We start from the raw sequence: 19245 nt of genomic DNA, 5'->3' as shown, positions 1-19245 counted from the left end.
AATGTTGTCAAATATTTACAGCAATACTGATAAAACTGATAATGTTAATATTAGTCAACTTGATTCTACTATTCAGAAACTTCAGGTTGGTTTTTGAAATCTTTCAAGTACATTAAAACAGTAATATTATAATATTGTCTGTATATATATATATATATATATATATATATATATATATATATATATATACTGTATAGATAGATAGATAGATAGATAGATAGATAGATAGATAGATAGATAGATAGATAGATAGATCTTTATTAATATATATTGTAATATAATATTTATATACATATTTAATATACATAATTAATATGTTAAATGATTTATAATCATATTCTTGCAAACACAGGCAAATTGCCAAATTCATTGTTTCATTGATTTCAGTGTTCACCCTAACAAAGTTTACCATATGCTTTTGCAAATAGTTTTCAAGGTTTTGGGGTCTTTTTGCAACCCCTAGAAAATTGCAGGATTTTTTCAGTGTAATCACTCTTAACTGAAATGATATTGTTGAGTTCCTCTCAATCACACTCATTCAGTAATTACGAAACAGTCAATTAAATCTAAGCGGTGAAAATGAGTGGGAAAACTAAGTGGGAACATTGAGACAAATCCCATATTACACTGAAGTGTGCTGTTGTTTAGGATTAACGGTAAGATGTATTCCACAGGCAGAAGGTGTCATCGCTCCTGTAACGGCCGCTGTTGGGGCCCTCAGGAGGATCAGTGCCAAAGCTGTGAGTATTTAGTATTTTCAGATTTATAATATTATTGATTTTGTCGTAGCATGTCAATTTATTCTATCATGAATTACTGCCATTATAATGCATTCAAATGGAATAAAATCAATACACCTCATAAATGAATGTATATATATATATAGTTCAGTTAGAATATGCCTTATTTTTGTTGCTAGATATAATGACATTATTACCAGAAGTTCTTTCTTATTAAGCTTGAAATTTATATTAAAATGCCCATGTTATACTCATTTAAAAGTTCATCATTTGTAGGGTCTACTGGAATATATTTATATGCTTTAAAGTTTAAAAAGCACATCATTTTTTTTTCTCACACTGTACATTACTTCAGCATAGTTGGAATAATTGTTGTAAAAGTTGTAACCTGGCTCACAGGAAAACAGGAGTCATATTTTTGTGGCAGTTTTACTTATGATTAAGGGATAATACAAGACTACTTCATCTTATAAATGGTTGTCAAAAGCAAAAACGTTTCGCAAGTGTGAGCAAAACAGAAATCATTTACTACCGAAAGTTTCTTTCAAAAGGACATTTCGTCAGCTGAACAATCAGTATGTTGTTAATTATGTTAAAAGTGAACTTTTTGCCTGATGTTGCAGACAGAAATATTACTGTATATCAAAGTTTCAGAAATGAAAACAGAGTTTCAGTAATTTAAATTAAATGTGTTCTGTAACGTAAAAACATTCTGAAGCACCTCGAGTGAAAGCTCTTGGGAACTCTGTGCTCTTTTCTGGTGCTCGTGGCTCAATCTGTGGTGATGCAATCATGAGTGGGTGGCAGATGCAAAGAGAAGGACAGTAGGGGATGGCAGGTTCAGTTTTCAATACATAATTAGGTATAATTAAAGACAAGCCTGCTCTGTAGAGTGTCACCACTGATGGGGGAGGGGGGGTTACATAGTTTGTCTGGCAAATAATAGATTTAAGGTCTTTGCTTTGTCCTGGTGACTTTTGACATATTTACAGAAAAGTAAACTCATAAAAAGTCCACCAATGTGGAGAGAGCTTCACTTTTGTCCTCGCGGTTACAGTGACAAAGACGGTGTGTGCAGAGCAGTGTGATGGACGCTGTTTTGGTCCGTACGTCAGTAACTGCTGCCACCGTGAATGTGCAGGAGGCTGTTTCGGACCCAAAGACACAGACTGCTTCGTATGTCAACATCTTCCTGTATTTATACCTCATTCTGCATGATTTTAAAGTGTAATAGAGGTATTGACAAATGCCTGCTCAGGTCAATTTGAAAGTAGGTTCATGTTGCGCTTTAAAGGGATAGTTCACCCAAAAATGAAAATTACCCCATGATTCACTCACTCTCAAGCCATCCTAGGTGTATATAATGTTTTTTCTTTCAGATGAATACAATCGGAGTTAAATAAAAAAAATGTCCTGGCTCTTCCAAGCATTATAATGACAGTGAATGGGTGTTGACATTCAATAGTCCAATACAAGACCAATAAAGTGCATCCATCCATCATAAAAAGTGCCACAGAAGAGAGTGGAGTCCGAGCAGATAACGTAGGACGTAGGCGTCGCGTAAGCTCTGGTGAGAATATGCTAGTCTCGCGAGAACCGAGTTTTGTTTACAGCAAAGGAAAACCAGTCTCCTCTTGGCTTATATCGAAATCCTCAGATTTTTCTTTACAAATTCTTGATCTGTACTTCTAATTCATGACTGGTATTTTGTTTTGCTCTCTCCTCTACGCGTCAGTGTTTGTCACTTCTCACCGGAGATTAAGCTATACCTACGTCCTACGTCATCCTCTGTAATGCCACTCTTTCGTGACAGTTAGTGGAAGCTATAGACTATGGTTCATAAACTTGTAAATATGGATTATTTGTCTTACAAAAACGTATCAATTCACTTCAGGAGGCATTTAATAACCCCACGGAGCCATGTGGAGCACTTTTCATGATGGATGGATGCACTTTATTGGACGTCTATTGGACTATTGAATATCAACACCCATTTACTGCCTTTATAAAGCTTGGAAGAGCCAGGATATTTGTTTTTTTTATATAACTCTGATTGTATTCATCTGAAAAAAGAAAGTTATATTCACCTAGAATGGCTTAAGGGTGAGTAAATCACGGGGTAATTTTCATTTTTTATACATGAACTACCCCTTTAAGGTGTGTTGAAAACACTGAAAGCTCTGCAGAGGCGTCTCTTCATTATAGTCATGTTTTCTTTATTGACCACTTACTTACATGACTGTTTTTTGTTCTCAGGCTTGTACCAACTTTAATGACAGCGGGGCCTGTGTGACACAATGTCCTCAGCCATTTGTCTACAATCCAACAACATTCCAGCTCGAGCACAATCCCAATGCCAAATACACTTATGGAGCTTTCTGTGTCAAAAAATGCCCACGTAAGTTATACTGATTAATTTATTAAATTTAAAATGAATAATTAAAAAAATAAGAGAACAGCATCATAATGTTTTGTCATTTAAAGATATATTAATTTTATCTTTTTAAACTTTTTTGAATTTTATTTTTTGTCTTAACAGTCCCTCTAAAACATATGTTTGAACTAAGATGCATCTTTCACAAGGAAGCTCTGTTGTTCTTTGACATAGATAACTTTGTGGTGGATCACAGCTCTTGTGTCAAAGCCTGTCCGAGCAACAAGATGGAGGTGGAGGAAAATCACATCAAGATGTGCATCCCATGCACTGACATCTGTCCGAAAAGTAAAGAATAACAAATTGACCATATTTACCATGTTTATGTTTATCAAATAACCTCAACACTACATTAGAATACATTACTTACAATACAGTATGCTCATGTTTGTTTGTGGTGTTCAGTGTGTGATGGTATAGGTACAGGCAAGCTTCAAATGGCTCAAACTGTAGATTCCAGCAACATTGAGATGTTTGTCAATTGCACCAAGATCAATGGCAACCTTATCTTCCTCATCACAGGCATTAAAGGGTGAGGAACATTGAAGTCTTTTAGCAGTGTCAGATATTCCCAAATTACATCTGTGTTTCTCTTTGAACAGCTATGTGCCCCCAAAAGCTACTATAAGTGCATGTCAGCTTCTATGCAACGAGGTGGTTTTGATGTACAGAACGCTGACTCTTACTCTGCATGTTGACAGAAGAAAAATATGTAGTCATGCGAGCTACTACCTTGATGCAAAGTCAGTTTAAATCCTAATGAGATTGACCTTGTTGTTCCCAGGACATTATTACACTATCAAAAAATGTTTATTGAGCAAAATATCTTCAGGAACAGGGGTTTCATTTTTTTTTTTGCATGGTAATATTTGACTTATATTACAGTGCTCATAAAAATGCATGTTTTTTTTTTATTCCTTACACTCATGAAGTGCTTTGCTATGTTAAACAGAGACATGTATCATGGTATCGGTGCTCTGGATCCTGAGCGACTGAATGTGTTCCAGACCGTCAGAGAGATCACAGGTAGAGAAGAGCGTTCTTATCAGTCTTAAGATGATTTGGTAAAGCTATATAAAAATAAAATAAAAACACATGATGTTGAGCAAGTTCATTTCTCTCAGCATTCATGGATCCAGTATTTATTTGTTGAGTGTAATATGTTAGAAGAACTGAACAGTTAGTCATGTTAATTTAATTAAAATCTGGCGTGTGGCACAGTCAGATATTATATTGCAGTTAATGGAGTGAAACGTAATGAAACTCTGCACAATAAGAAAGACCTATGGCTGTTGTCATGAACGCAGTTCCCATCGCCACCATATAAACACACCTCTGATTCTTGATGCACCAAAATATTGATCATAAGAACATGTGCAACCGTGGGAATCACACCCAATAGTACTGAAAAATTGTGGTGCGATATTACATTTCCATATTTCATCATTACTTTTGCAAGACTACATTTGATTTATTTTTGCTATGGTTTTTTACTGTCACATCAAGACCACTGTTGAATAATAGGTTTGTTGCTTGTTTGTTAACTGCATCCAAAGGCTACTTGAACATCCAGTCTTGGCCAGAGAACATGACTGACCTTAGTGTCTTTTCCAACCTTGTCACCATAGGAGGAAGAACACTTTATAGGTAAGATTATTTTCTGTCAGGCACATTTTGTCCGTGGAACTGATTTGGAATCATTCAGCTCAATAAAAACACTCACTGCAAAATCACAGTGGATCAATGTAAAACTACATGCTACATGACTAGCATGCAGTATATATATATATATATATATATATATATATATATATAATTCGATCATATGAAAGAGTGATGGGTTTGGACACTTTTATTGACTTCTTAAACATCATAATTTCTGTGTGTCTTTGTTTTCTCAGTGGTATTTCTCTGCTGATCCTGAAGCAGCGCTGGATCTCTTCGCTGAAGTTTCAGTCTCTGAAAGAGATCAGCGCCGGGAACGTCTACATGACCAATAACAGCCAGCTCTGCTTCTACAACACAGTGAACTGGACCAGTCTGTTCCGCACCAGCACCCAGAGATCTCTGATCAAGAACAACAGGGACCCCAGAGAGTGTAGTGAGTACTATCAAACAAAAAAGATTAAATTAGTTCTCTATTTCAACAGGTGCTTCTCCTTTTTTATAAACTTATACTTTGTGACTATTTAAAATGGTCAAATTTGTCACTATTGTAAGGCAAAGCACTACAGGGTATATAGGGTTAAAATCTTAACTAGCAAATATCACCATATTTTCCCCAGCCGATTAAACACAGTATATTAAGAAAATTGGTTTGTATTAATTTTTTTTCTAAAATGTTATGTTTAAATATTCAAATGAGGGTTTATCTAATTAAATATGAACTAATTTCCATACATTTCTAGAATAAAAATCTGAACATTGGATTAAGCCAGTTTCAAAAATCTTGATAAATTTTTTTGAGTTTTCCACTTGATCCATCAGAAAATACTCTCATCAGCCAGATTTTATTTTATATATATATATAAAAAAAATTTTTTTAAGTGAAATTAAAATGTAAACGTTTTAAAATATTGTTTCAATTGTAGTAAACACTTCATTATAAAAAAAAAATTTGAGATTAAAAATAAATAAAATACACTGTAAAATGTAATATATTTTGTTATATTATTTCTAAATTACTTTTTATATTTTTAATATTATGTCACTATTTCCATATAAAATTAGGCACATTTCACCTATTATTCTCATTACTAAAATCCAAGGTCAACAATAAACTACTGTGCAAAAGTCTTAGGCCACTAATATTTTCACCAAAAAACAAATGGTTTTAAGTCAGTTATTTCTGTCTTTTGCTGTAGTGTGTCAGTAGGAAATAACAGTTTACATTTACAAACATTATTTTTGCCATTAATTTTAATAATCCAGCAAGATTGTAGTAAGAAGGAGTCTGACAACAGCCAGTGCTCCACACAGAGATCTGATCTCACCATCATCCCGTCTGTCTGGAATGACATGAAGAAACAGAACAAACTGAGACAGACTAAATCCAGAAGAACCGTGGTAACATCTCCAAGATGCTTCAAGAGACCTACATGTAAAGCTAACTGAAAAACTATGCACAAGTGTACATGGGGCAAAAGCTGTTTTAAATGCATAGTATGCTCATACCAAATGTTGATTTAATTTAGTTAATAGAAGTTAATTGATAAATAAAATCTATTTATGGCATTATTTCTGAAAGCATCCTCACTTTACAGCATTTTTACCCAAGTGCCTAAAACTTTTCACAGTACTGTAGCTTTGCAGGTAGGTTTCTTGAAGCATCTTGGAGACATTGCTACAGTTCTTCTGGATTTAGTTTGTCTCAGTTTGTTCTGTTTCTTCGTATCATTCCAGACAGACTGGATAATGGTGAGATCAGATCTCTGTGTGAAGCACTGGCTGTTTTCACACTCCTTGTGCAAACAAAAATCTCACTGGATTATTACAATTAATGGCAAAAATTATGTTTGGAAATGTAAACTGATATTTCCTACTGACACTATAGAAAAAGATAGAAATAACTGATTTCAAACCATTTTTTGTTGGTGAAAATAATTGTGGCCTAAGACTTTTGCACAGTACTGTATATATATATATAATTTTATATTATGTATTATTCATATAATCAATATACAGTAATTATTTAATTTTATACAATTTCTTTTTATGAAATTGTATATGTAATATTATGATTAATGGGTTATTATGTTTGGCATACTGTAAATTTGCATAATTGTCATGAGAATAATGTCAACTAGAAATAGTCTTAAAGGTAGGCCTTTTTTGGTGTAAAACATAATTACTTTCTTATCTATTAAATTTTAGGCTAACTATGAGGTTTTGAGAGATTTGCACAGTTATAGGCTAAATGACCTGTAAAATTGTCAACCCAGTTACCATAATAGAGTACTTGAGCATTAATAATAGGCTAGTCTGTTAGGTCTGCCGGTTCTTGAATTTCAATACACTGCACCTTTGGGATACACATAGGACATAAAGAAGACAATCATTTTACAGGCCAGTATCTTATGTACGATAAAAAGTCCATGAACTGATGAAATAGAGAAGCACAGACTTATCCATAATGGAGATGTTGACAGTTGCAGAACACTTCCCACAGTGCCTCACTGCCAAGCTGTGCTTGATGTAATTAGTGAGATAATAAGTCTGTGGTGTGTGGGATCTGTTAGCCAGCTCATTCAACTGGCCTCTTTTCCACGCTGCCAATCACAGTCGACTGATATCCCTGGATTGTCCAACACCCCCGACAGCCATGAAGTGCATCCAGTGCTTTGCATTCACAACGGTCCCAGTTGACAATATGCAGGACTTTGGTTCAGTCAATACAGAGTTTTTATTTGTGATTCATTGATTCAGTAATAATATTTGTATATAAATATCTGAATATGCTTCAATTAACTGATGAAGCAAAATCTGACCACCTCAGCAATATCAGTTTAACGGGGTGGTTGATTTCGATTTCACTTTTTTTATTGTTAGTTAGTGTGTAATATTGCTGCATAAACAATATTTGCAAAGTGGCGGTGCTGAAAGTTCAGTGCAAACGGAGATATCTGTTAAAATTCTGGCAGTTTAATGCCTACAAAAACAGCTCGTAGGGACTACAATGAGTTACTTCCCAGATTCGTGACATCACAAACCCAGACAGACCCCGCCCCCGGGAACACTCAACAAAGGGGGCGAGGCCATGCTGTGCTGCTTTAGAGAAGAGGAAGAAAACTAGGGGCGCACGTAAAAATCTATTCATATATGAATCACGATTCTGTCTTCTAACGATTCTAATGTATTCACAAGTTTCAAAATCAGTGTTCTAAAGCAGCGGTTCTCGATCCTGTTCCTTGTGTCACCCTGCTCTGCACACGCTCTGCATCTCTCTCTTTCTCTCTCATTCAGATCATCAGCTCAGCTCCAACAATGAACTGTTCCATTTATATACTTATTTTCACATAGCTATGAGAAGCGTTATACATGGACGAGCATGCAGTTAAAACCGTATATTGAAATCTAACAGAAGCAGTAGCATTTACAAATAACAGCATATATAAAAGTGTGAGACAACAGCAAACAAAAAGAAAACATAGCATTAAGAGCCATGCTTGCACAGTTTCTGCACAATCCTCTTCACTAATATCCTCTGGGTCTCAATCGGGCTCAAATTGATAAGCAATATAGACAACGCAATTGTTTACAATACAACCGGAGCACATGCCGCTGAGGCAAGGGGCGGGACGTTTAGACGAATGCTAGAGGCGGTTTAGCCAATCACCTAACCAATATGAGCTCATTGCGTATTTCTGAGGGACGGGCTTCATAAAAGAAGAAAATGAACAGCTCGTTTATAGGAGAAGGGACAGAGCGGTGTAGAATAAAGGTAAATTACGTGAAAAATAATGCATAAAAAAAAAACGAAGCATTAACACAAGTTAGACCGCACCCCATAAACACAAGCAAGCCTAGAAACAAAACAGTCAACCACCCCTTTAACAACTTTTAAAAAGTGATGTAGACATATGTCCTTTTTAAAAAAGATATTTGAGAGGAACATACAGTATAGATGTTTAGCCGTACACTAGCACATGCTTGATCTCAAAGCCTGTACACTCTAAAAAATGCTGGGTTAAATACAACCCAGCGGCTGGGTTACTGCCCAGAAGGTTGGGTTAAACATTTAACCCAGCATATGTTCTGTCCAATATTTACCCAGCACTGGGTTGTACTGTATTTAACCCAGCATTTTTTAGAGTGTAGATATGGGCTAAAAGCCACAAAACTAATGCCCATAATGTATGTGTGTAAAGTCATTTCTGTGGATGTCTTCCGCAGCTCAGAAAAGGATGGTGTGTGATCCACTGTGTTCAGTGGCAGGATGCTGGGGTCCCGGTCCAGATCAGTGTCTGTCTTGTAAATACTTCAGCCGGGGAAAGACATGTGTGAAAGCCTGTAATCTCTATGATGGGTGAGTAAAAGACAGTTTGCACCCAGACTTCAGAAATGAAGGAGCAAGAAAAATATGATCTGCTATATCTAGGTTTGTGCTGAAAAGTGGTACTTATTTATTATTATAATTATATGTAGATAGATAGATAGACAGACAGACAGATTTTAAGACATTGTTTTTTATATATTTTTTTCTGAAATATTATATTTAAATATGCAAATGAGACAATATCTAATTAAATAAGCATGAATATTCATACATTTCCCCATACAAAAATGTGAACATTAGTTGAAGCCAGGCTCAAATTCTTGTTTCTTTTTACCGACATATTTGAGTTAAAGGTTTTGGATATCACTCCATAAATTAGAACATACTATCAACGGCCAGGAAAATAAAAAAATAAAAAAATAATAATATTCATAAAATTGTTTAAATTGTTTAAAAGGATGGTTTAAAATATAGTAAATTGTTGATTATGAAAAATTGAATTATGACCATAAAATTAACTTTGTTAATTAATATAATTTTTATATTATTGTTTATATACTTTAATATCATTATGTCATTATTGGTGAAAACATATATTTTTTCTTTTTTTTTTAAATATATATATATTTTTTTTTTTATAAATTCATATAATACATAACATATTTCACTAATATCACTAAATTGAAGCTGTAAGCTATAAGTCTTTTGACCAGTATATCATTAAGACCATAATAAACATAAATTCAAAAATCCAGTTGTCAGTAGTTGTTACATGTATGATCTGTTTTAGTTTAGTTTCTATGTCTGGTCTTCCTGCCTCGTTTGTTTCCATGGTTTTTGATTAGTTAGTTACACACCTGTTTTCTGTTCCGCCCTGATTATGTTTAGTATTTAAAGCCTGTGTTCTCCCACGTTCCTTTGTCTGCTATTATTTTGGATTTACGTTTGGTTGTGCCCTTCTCAGTCAGTGGATAATTAAAAGAAACTCTTTGATTTTGACTCTTTAGTCGTGCGCTTTGTTGTATACACACCAAACCCCTAACAGCAGTCAAGTTGACAGTTTATATATTTTACATACCAATTGCACAATTTAATTCGGTTATTGTTTCGTGAATCAAATCATTGTGTGGGCAGAGTTTGAAACTCCACAAGTTCTGACACTAGACTATTTGGTACAGCCATGGTTACTGCAGTTTTTTTTTTTGGTTTATTTTATGAAGACTATCTATCATTTAGATTGCCGTTTGCCCCCAGTCACTTTGTAAACACAATTGTGTACAAACTTCTGCCTTGGGGATGTGTGAGAAAAGAATCAGAGAGAGGGATGGATTTCATCTAAAAGTTATAGTCTGAATGCAGATGGCAGCAGGACTGCATCTGACCAGTGCTATGACACAGACCAAAATCCAGCTAATTGTTCCTCGGCCTGTCCCGAGCGGGCTCAGAACACACTGCCATCTGTGAATGTCAAAGAGGAAACACTCATCTGACAACACATTTACATTCTGGTCCACCGGGAGCGTCAGAGAAGAGCTCTTTGGTTGGCGCTGCTTTTCTGCTGTAGTCATTAAACAATGGCAACTCTGACCAACATCTGAATAGGATGTCCCGTGGCAGAAAAATGTAATTTAGTTCCTAACAATGATCAGCTGTGGGGGAGTGTCATATTTTGGAGAATGAACGGGGGTCTCATTAGACTCAATTAATTGTGCTTTAAATCAGCAGCCCCAGTCTATGAATGGGGATGTGCCAAACATCTCCAGTCACTCAACCAAGAGTGCAGACCTGAGAGCAGCGTTATGTGTTTTTCCAGGAGGTTCTGATTACTTGGTGAAAATAAAATAAAATTAAATTAATTTAAATAAAATAAATAAAAAAATAAATAAACAATTAAGAGATCAGAATCAGAATCAGAATCAGAAAGAGCTTTATTGCCAAGTGTGTTTGCACACACAAGGAATTTGTCTTGGTGTTATAAGCTTCCAGTACAGAAAGTACAAACATAGTGCAGACAACATATAATTAAGGTGATAAAGAACACTAATGAAGAGAATATACAATAATTAAGAATAACAATAGTAATAAAAATAAAAATATACAGAAAAGAGACTTGGCCATAGACAGAACTGTGAATGTGCATGTGTCCTATGTGCAGATGAAGGTTTGATGGGTTATTTGCAGATGTACAGTACCGGGGTGTGTTATGTGTTGTTCAGGTGGGATACGGCCTGGGGGAAAAAACTGTTCTTGTGTCTGGCTGTTCTGGTGCTCAGTGATCTGTAGCGCCGGCCAGAGGGCAACAGTACAAAGAGAGAGTGAGCTGGGTGTGAGGGGTCCAGAGTGACTTTCTTAGCCCTTTTCCTCACTCTGGAGGTGTAAAGTTCTTGGAGGCTGGGCAGAGGGGCACCGATAATTCTCTCAGCAGTCCTAACTGTCCGTTGTAGTCTTCTGATGTCTGTTTTGGTAGCTGAACCAAACCAAACAGTTATAGAAGAACATAGGACAGACTCGATGATTGCAGAGTAGAACTGTTTCAGTAGCTCCTGAGGCAGGTTGAACTTCCTTAGCTGGCGGAGGAAATACAGCCTCTGCTGGGCCTTTTTCGCAATAGAGTCAATGTGATTGTCCCACTTCAGGTCCTGGGAGATGGTGGTGCCCAGGAATCTGAATGACTCTACTGAAGTCACAGTGCTGTTCATGATGGTGAGTGTGGGGAGAGCAGGGGGGTTTCTCCTGAAGTCCACTATCATCTCCACAGTTTTGAGCGTGTTCAGCTCCAGGTTGTTAAGGCTGCACCAGACAGCCAGCTGCTCAACTTCCTGTCTGTAAGCAGACTCGTCACCATCCTTGATGAGGCCTATGACTGTAGTGTCGTCCGCAAACTTCAGGAGCTTGACAGAGGGGTCCTTTGATGTGCAGTCATTCGTGTAGAGGGAGAAGAGCAGTGGGGAGAGAACGCAACCCTGAGGGGCGCCAGTGCTGATGGTGAGAGTCCTGGATGTGAGTTTGCCCAGCCTCACTAGCTGCTGCCTGTCTGTCAGGAAGCTGGTGATCCACTGACAGATGGAGGAGGGCACAGAGAGCTGTCTCAGTTTGTCTGAGAGAAGGTCAGGTATGATGGTATTGAAGGCCGAGCTGAAGTCCACAAATAAGATCCTTGCATAATTCCCAGGTTTGTCGAGGTGTTGCAGGATGTAATGCAGTCCCATATTGACAGCGTCATCCACAGACCTGTTTGCTCTATAGGCAAACTGAAGAGGATCCAGCAAGGGTCTAGTGATGTCCTTCAGGTAGGCCAGGACCAGTCTCTCAAGTGACTTCATGACCACAGACGTGAGTGCGACAGGTCTGTAGTCATTAAGTCCAGTGATTTTGGGCTTTTTGGGGACGGGAATGATGGTGGAGCGTTTGAAGCAGCGGGGAACTTCACACAGCTCCAGAGATCTGTTGAAGATTTGTGTAAAGATGGGGGCCAGTTGGTCAGCACAGACTTTTAGACAGGCAGGTGAAATACCGTCTGGTCCTGAAGCTTTCCTAGATTTCTGTTTTCTGAAGACCCGGTTCACATCCTCTACACAGACTTTAAACGCAGGTAGAATGGTGGGGGAGGGAGTAAGGGGGGTTGCAGGGGGGGAAGGTGAATGTGTGAAGTGCAGATCAGAGCGGGTGCTGGGTGTCAATCTGGCCTTTTCAAATCGGCAGTAAAACACATTGAGATCGTCAGCCAGTTGTTGATTCTCCACAGACTGTGGGGGTGGTGTCTTGTACATGGTGATGTTCCTCAGACCAGTCCATACCGACGCCGGATCGTTGGCTGAAAGTTCTTTTTTCAACTTCTCAGAGTAGTTCTTTTTAGCCACTCTGATCTCCTTTGTTAGTCTGTTCCTGGCCTGGTTATACAAGATTTTATCCCCACTTCTGTAAGCGTCCTCTTTGGCCTGACGAAGCTGTTTGAGTTTCCCAGTAAACCACGGTTTATCATTATTGAATGATAAGAATGTCCTGGTGGGGATGCATATATCCTCACAGAAACTGATATATGATGTTACAGTCTCTGTGAGTTCATCCAGATCGGTGGCAGCGGCTTCAAAAACAGTCCAATCAGTGAGGTCAAAACAAGCTTTTAAATCTTGCTCTGCTTCATTAGTCCATCTCTTAACGGTTCTTAATACAGGCTTCGAAGATTTGAGTTTTTGCCTGTAGGTCGGTATGAGATGAACCAAACAGATGTAGGTATGTAGATGGGTAATTAGAAGCCTTAGTAGTTCTGATTCTTATTAGTTGGTTAATTTAATTTTTAAATTAAAAAGAAATAAAATAAAGTCAAAAAATAAAATGAAATTAAGTCATAAAATAGAATAATAAATAAAAATTGAATTAAATTTAAAAACATTAAGAGTCTTAGGTAAATGGGTAAGTATAAGCCTTAGTAGTTCTGATTCTGATTATTTGGTGAATCAATTTAAATTGTGTTTGGTTAATTTAATTTTTAAATAAAATAATAATAAAATAAAGTCATAAAAGAAAAAAAAAATAATACAAAATAATGCAATGAAAATCATAAAATAACATTTAAAAAATCATAAAATAAAATTAAATAAAGTCATTAAATAAAGTCATAAAACAAAAGTCATAAAAAAAAAACAAAAAAAACAACAGCTATTAACAGTATGTAGGTGGGTAGGTAGATGGGTAGATAGTAAATATAAAAAATAAAAAAAAAATAAAAAATGTAATAATGCTGAATTTACTTTTAAAATATCAAGTAAATTATGTTAAAGGAGACCTATTATGCCCCTTTTTACAATATGAAATATAAATCTCAGGTGTCCGCAGATTTTCATGATATGTCACCTTTAAAGTAACACCCATTCAGAGTTGTAGACAGGTAGGTAGATGTCTTGGTAGTTTGTAGTTGGAAGTTTAGTTGGTTTAGGGCATCACTTTAGCACCCAATTTGACTGTAAATTTTTCCAGTGTGAGAAACTTCAAACTGTGAGTGTTCGTACTCTCAATTTCCGATGTTTTAAGATCCGGGAGGTTTCTTTGATCCCCACTCTGTTATTGACAAGGCACTATCTTTCCCTGTTTTGGAACCAGCTCTCAGAATTTCTCTCTGAAACATGGGCTGATGGGAATGAACAAAGGAAAGGGTATTGATGGCTCTGCTAGGCAGGCCCTCTGCCGTATCTCCTGCAATCTGAGCTGCCATCTGCTTAGATAAAATTTAAAGAGGACTGTTTGTTCTTTCCTCTCAGACCAGTGCCGAGAAAGATTTTTCTAATTAAAATGCCATTATTTTTTCATGGATCTTACTCAGCCGACTGGTGTATTAGCCAAGTCCTCGTCAGTGTGTGAATATAGTGTCTGTGGTTCAATTGGCTGTGGTTCAAGAAGACATGGAGGATGAGTCGGAGACAAAACAAAACCTGCTGTATGTGTTGTTGTTGAAAGAATACATCACCTACTTTGAAATGAATATTTATTCATGCACATATGGCCAAAATAGGTTGTTGGAAAACGGTAAATAAAACTAACTAATATTCCATTATTATTATTTTTTTATTATTATTAAAATTTTGCTAATGTAATTATTTTATTAAAGTATAATGTTTAATTAACCTTGTTTTTTTTTGTTTTTTTTATTCATGTGCATATTTTAGAGATGTTCGCGAGTTTGCCAATGGATCAGTGTGTGTGGAGTGTGACAGCCAGTGTGAAAAGGCCGAAGATACAACTTTTACCTGTCATGGCCCTGTAAGTAAACCAAGCAGTGCTATCTAAAGTCAACATCATCAGAATTGATCAGATTAGCTTTCCTGGTTGTCCGTGATTCGTTTGTGCACTTTATTCCAAAGAGTTTTTTTGCCCTCCTTCATAAAACTTGCCTTGACTTTTCCCTATCAAATTGCGTAAATTACATAATTTACAAATTGAGTAAAATGCGATACGAATAGGCTACCATTTCATGTTGACAGTTATTAAAATCTGCTCTGCTAATCCAGCCCAACCCATCCGGAATGTCATTATGATATTTTTCAGTAAATTAAGTTAGAAATCTTCTATTTTGTCTGTAAAATGTAAACATGCAAGTGCCGAAGTTTTAGACTTTCAGTGCAGAAGAACAAAGCTGTCATCTTCTTATGATAACCTGCCTGTCCATCTCAATTCCCAAGTTGCATAATTAGCAACATCAGAGCTGTCAAAGAATGTAAGAACTCGTCCAACCGTGTGACACCCGTCTCAAAATGGGCAGTTACTTAGATCAAATATGTATGAATTTGTTTATGTTGTCAGTACCGCTATGTGGTTTAAGTAAAAGTTTAATGAAACTTACTCAAACTCATAAGAAAGTACCAAAAAGTGCCATGTGCATACAATAATTGGAATAAGCATCAATAAAATATTGTAAGTAGTTTGTTTTCCTTTATTTATCCATACTCAAGTACGACTTCTAGACAAATTTAATTTTATAGGTCATCATCAAGCATTTTGTCTGTATGGTTTAGGGTCCAGATCACTGTGTGAAGTGCTTGCATCTTAAAGATGGACCCAACTGTGTGGAGAAATGCCCTGATGGTCTGCAGGGAGCAAACAGCTTCATCTTCAAATATGCTGAGACCAACAACGAGTGCCATCCCTGCCACCCCAACTGCACCCAGGGGTAGGTTTCTGCATGTGTGCGTTTGTCTTTTCCTCCAGGCCAGCGCTACTCAACACACAGAGCCTATTGAGGTCAGTGTGATTTTATCATTGTCATGGCAACTGCAGTAATTACATTACAGACATCTTACCAAGATTCTTGCCTTGTTAATTAGGAGCAGGATAAAGCAGTAAATGCGTTTGATGGTGTTTACCTCAGCATAAAACATAGATTATCCAAATTCTATTTATAATGTACACTACTGTTCAAAAACTGAAGTCGATTTTTTACTGTTCTTGAAAGTAATCTCTGATGCTCACCAAAGCTGCATTTATTTGTCAAAATATATATATTAATATTGTGAAATATTATTTCACAATATACTTACTGTCACATCTGATCAATTTATTGTGAACTTGCTGAAAAAAAATATTATTTTTGGTCACACTTTAGAATAGGTAACACTTGTTAACTATTAACTACGACTTTTCCCTCAATAAATTCCTAATTTGCTGCTTATTAATAGTTAGTAAGGTAGTTGTTAAGTTTAGGTATTGGGTAAGATTAGGGATGTAGAATAAGGCATTAATATGTGCTTAATTAGCACTAATACATGGCTAATATTCTAGTAATATGCATGCTAATAAGCAACTAATAGATACCGTAAAATAAAGTGTTACCTTATTTTTTTATTTAATTTCTTATGACCTCAAATTTTTGAACAGCAGTGTGAGTGAAGCTTTATTTACTTATCACCTTTTAAAGCAAAGATACAAGAAACATAAAAATGTTGATACAAAAAACAGTAAAAAAAAATAAGATCATATGTTTTTCAAATTTGTCTACCTATTAAAACTATTAACTCAAGTGTTACATGCGATATTACAACAATGTGAAGCTTTTTTTTATCATTCATTTGTTCTGAATAATTTGCTTTACAAATAAGAAAATAATTGATTGATATACCTGTACAAATAATCAAAAAATACACATAATATGATTTGATCATAACACATGCCACACATACAGTATACTTCTGACTTTTATATAAAAGAATTGCTAAATAAAATATAAGTGCAGCCTTCGAGGCTGAAAGATCCTTCTTTGTGACCCCTGAGCTTTCCAAAGTTCACTAGCCCTGCTCTAGGCAGTTATTTCTCATCCATAAGTCCCATAAATCTCTGCATTCATTCAAATATGTCACTAAACTTTAACTGCCCAGTGGGTTGGTGAATTTGGGTACAGTTCCACAGGCCTTCGGTGTCACATCCTGTAGATCTGAGGCAGATCATACAGCACATGAACACACTAGAGACATCCACCCAGTATGAACCTCTGCTTCGTTCTGGTCTGTCTTGGCTCTCAAATCAAAGCTCTTGCAATGCTCTAGGACACCGTAGCAAAGCGCTCGCGAGCCCTTCATCTCGTGGGTGACAGTCATTGCCGCTGGTTACTGTCAGGCATGCGCTCTTCAGCACTGTTCTCTGTGTTTATTGAACCCAGTCACCACTGTCACAGCACTCCAACATGCCTTATTCCTGAATGTAGAGCTCTGCAGATCATTTAAGCCTACACTTAAGCTCATGAAAGTGGATAATGCTACAGATCAACAGTTAACATGGTGAACATTTATTAGCATAAGTAAGTGATATACACTAGTTTGGGATTATTTTAAATTGTTTTGAAAAATGTTTTTGATACTGCATTAATTGACCAATATTACAGTAAAGCTGTGAAATATTATTACAATTTAAAATGACTGTTTTTTATTTTAATATATTTTAAAATATAGCTCCAGTTGCTCCAGTCTTCAGTTCAGAAATCATTCTAATGTGCTGATTCGCTGCTCAAGAAACATTTATTATTAATATAATGTTGAAAACAGATGTGCTGCATAATATTGTTCTGGAAGCCTTGAAAAAAGAACAGCATTTATTTTGTAATTAAAAGTGTTTTTTTATTTTTATTTTCTTTAAAAAAAAAATCTTACTGACACCAAACTTATGAAAAGTAGTGTATGCGAGCTAATAAACCACCAACATCATTAGTAGCAATCTATTAAAGTAGTGCTATTTTAATTATTACATTCTATCTTGTTTGTGTCATAGGTGTACTGGACCCCGGATCCAAGATTGTATTGGGATGCTGGACAGGTAGACACCTGATGTTTTCCCTGCTTTCATACCGTTAGAGGCACTGATTTTAAGTTTATATAAATAATATACTATATGAATGTCAAAAGTATTTCATAACTAAATTTCTGACACTTCACTTCAGGAAATTAATAATCAGTTAAATACAGGCAAAACATTACAGAAGTCTTCCAAGTAGTTTTTTTTTTTTTTTTCCCAACTAGAAACTTTTCATACCCTTGTTGCCCATTTAATGTATTAAGTTAGTTTGAATGTGTGATAATTAGGTGTTATGATTTGAAAGAACATTTCACTATTTCTGGAAAAGCAGTGGGCCTTCTTAAAAGTTCAGGTTTTTACTAAGAGTTAACACTTTTTTTCTAACTTTTTTAACATTAACAGAAAAAAATAATATGACAGTGAGTAGAGCTGTGGTTGTGATTGCATCAATAATGACATTTTCCTTAAAAACAATACAGTATTTTATATACTCTGAATTGTTCTAACTGTATGTTATGGTATATGTTTAAAATCCTTGCATTTTCTTCCAGGACTCCTCTGATTGCAGCTGGGGTGATTGGGGGGATGTTTGTGGTCGTAATCGTGGCCCTCGGATTTGCTATCTTTTTCCGACGGAAGAGCATCAAGAAGAAAAGAGCTTTACGCCGTTTCCTGGAAACAGAGGTGAGAGCTAAAAATCGGCGAAATATTTCAAATGATTTTGAATAATTTGGTTGCAGTGAATTAATCTGAAAAACATTTGGTCTCATGAGACGCAAAGAGAGAGAGAAAAAAAGAAAATCAGTCAGAAAACCTGCCAGTGAAATTGGTGTGGTGGTGCAAGGATTGGTCTGTGGGGTCTATGGCCAGTCTCAATTTTCCATTTGAAAGTGCCTCTTTCACTTCAATGGCGGGAAACCTCAAATGGAATAATGGAGATCATTTTCAGATCCTTAAATGGAAACTTATGAAAGTACTTTGAAATGTTCTGCAGCCAGTATGTGTGAGTGTGTGCATTTGATATAAAGTTTAAGTCAATATTATGGAATCTGCAGTTGTGTTAGGTGTTAAAGAGTTTAGAGCACCAAATTGATCTACTGTTTCAGTATCTACTTCTTGCAGATAAATCCATTGTTTCAGGTTGATTTGTTTTTGTTTTTTTTCTTTTGGAAGTCAAGAAAATATATACTCAATAAGATCAGGATTAATAATAAGCTATATAGAAATTGGGTCTTTATGGTGGTTTTCTAGAGCTCAACGTGTATTTGCAATCAGTAGAGGAGAAAAACTCATTAGAGCCA

The 19245-nt window shown here is 36.0% G+C and overlaps 1 protein-coding gene across 1 annotated transcript in view; it reads left to right on the top strand.

Annotated features, from left to right (window-relative positions):
- Positions 1-19245, top strand: part of LOC306872319 (receptor tyrosine-protein kinase erbB-4-like) — a gene marked incomplete at both ends in the record, with an annotated part of 150397 nt that overhangs the window by 108956 nt on the left and 22196 nt on the right. Inside the window, 13 exons of the mRNA XM_079420820.1 lie at positions 679-740; positions 1798-1916; positions 2997-3138; positions 3349-3462; positions 3580-3706; positions 4127-4200; positions 4731-4821; positions 5076-5275; positions 9067-9199; positions 14833-14926; positions 15679-15833; positions 17921-17965; positions 18496-18628. Of these exons, the coding sequence (XP_079276946.1) occupies positions 679-740; positions 1798-1916; positions 2997-3138; positions 3349-3462; positions 3580-3706; positions 4127-4200; positions 4731-4821; positions 5076-5275; positions 9067-9199; positions 14833-14926; positions 15679-15833; positions 17921-17965; positions 18496-18628 (1489 nt within the window). The remainder of the gene's footprint in view (positions 1-678; positions 741-1797; positions 1917-2996; positions 3139-3348; positions 3463-3579; positions 3707-4126; positions 4201-4730; positions 4822-5075; positions 5276-9066; positions 9200-14832; positions 14927-15678; positions 15834-17920; positions 17966-18495; positions 18629-19245) is intronic.

This window comes from Barbus barbus (assembly GCF_936440315.1).
Source record: "Barbus barbus genome assembly, chromosome: 7".
NCBI classification, from domain to species: Eukaryota; Metazoa; Chordata; class Actinopteri; order Cypriniformes; family Cyprinidae; genus Barbus; species Barbus barbus.
The sequence above is the reverse complement of the archived record's forward strand: the minus strand, read 5'-3'. Positions and strand labels throughout refer to the sequence as shown.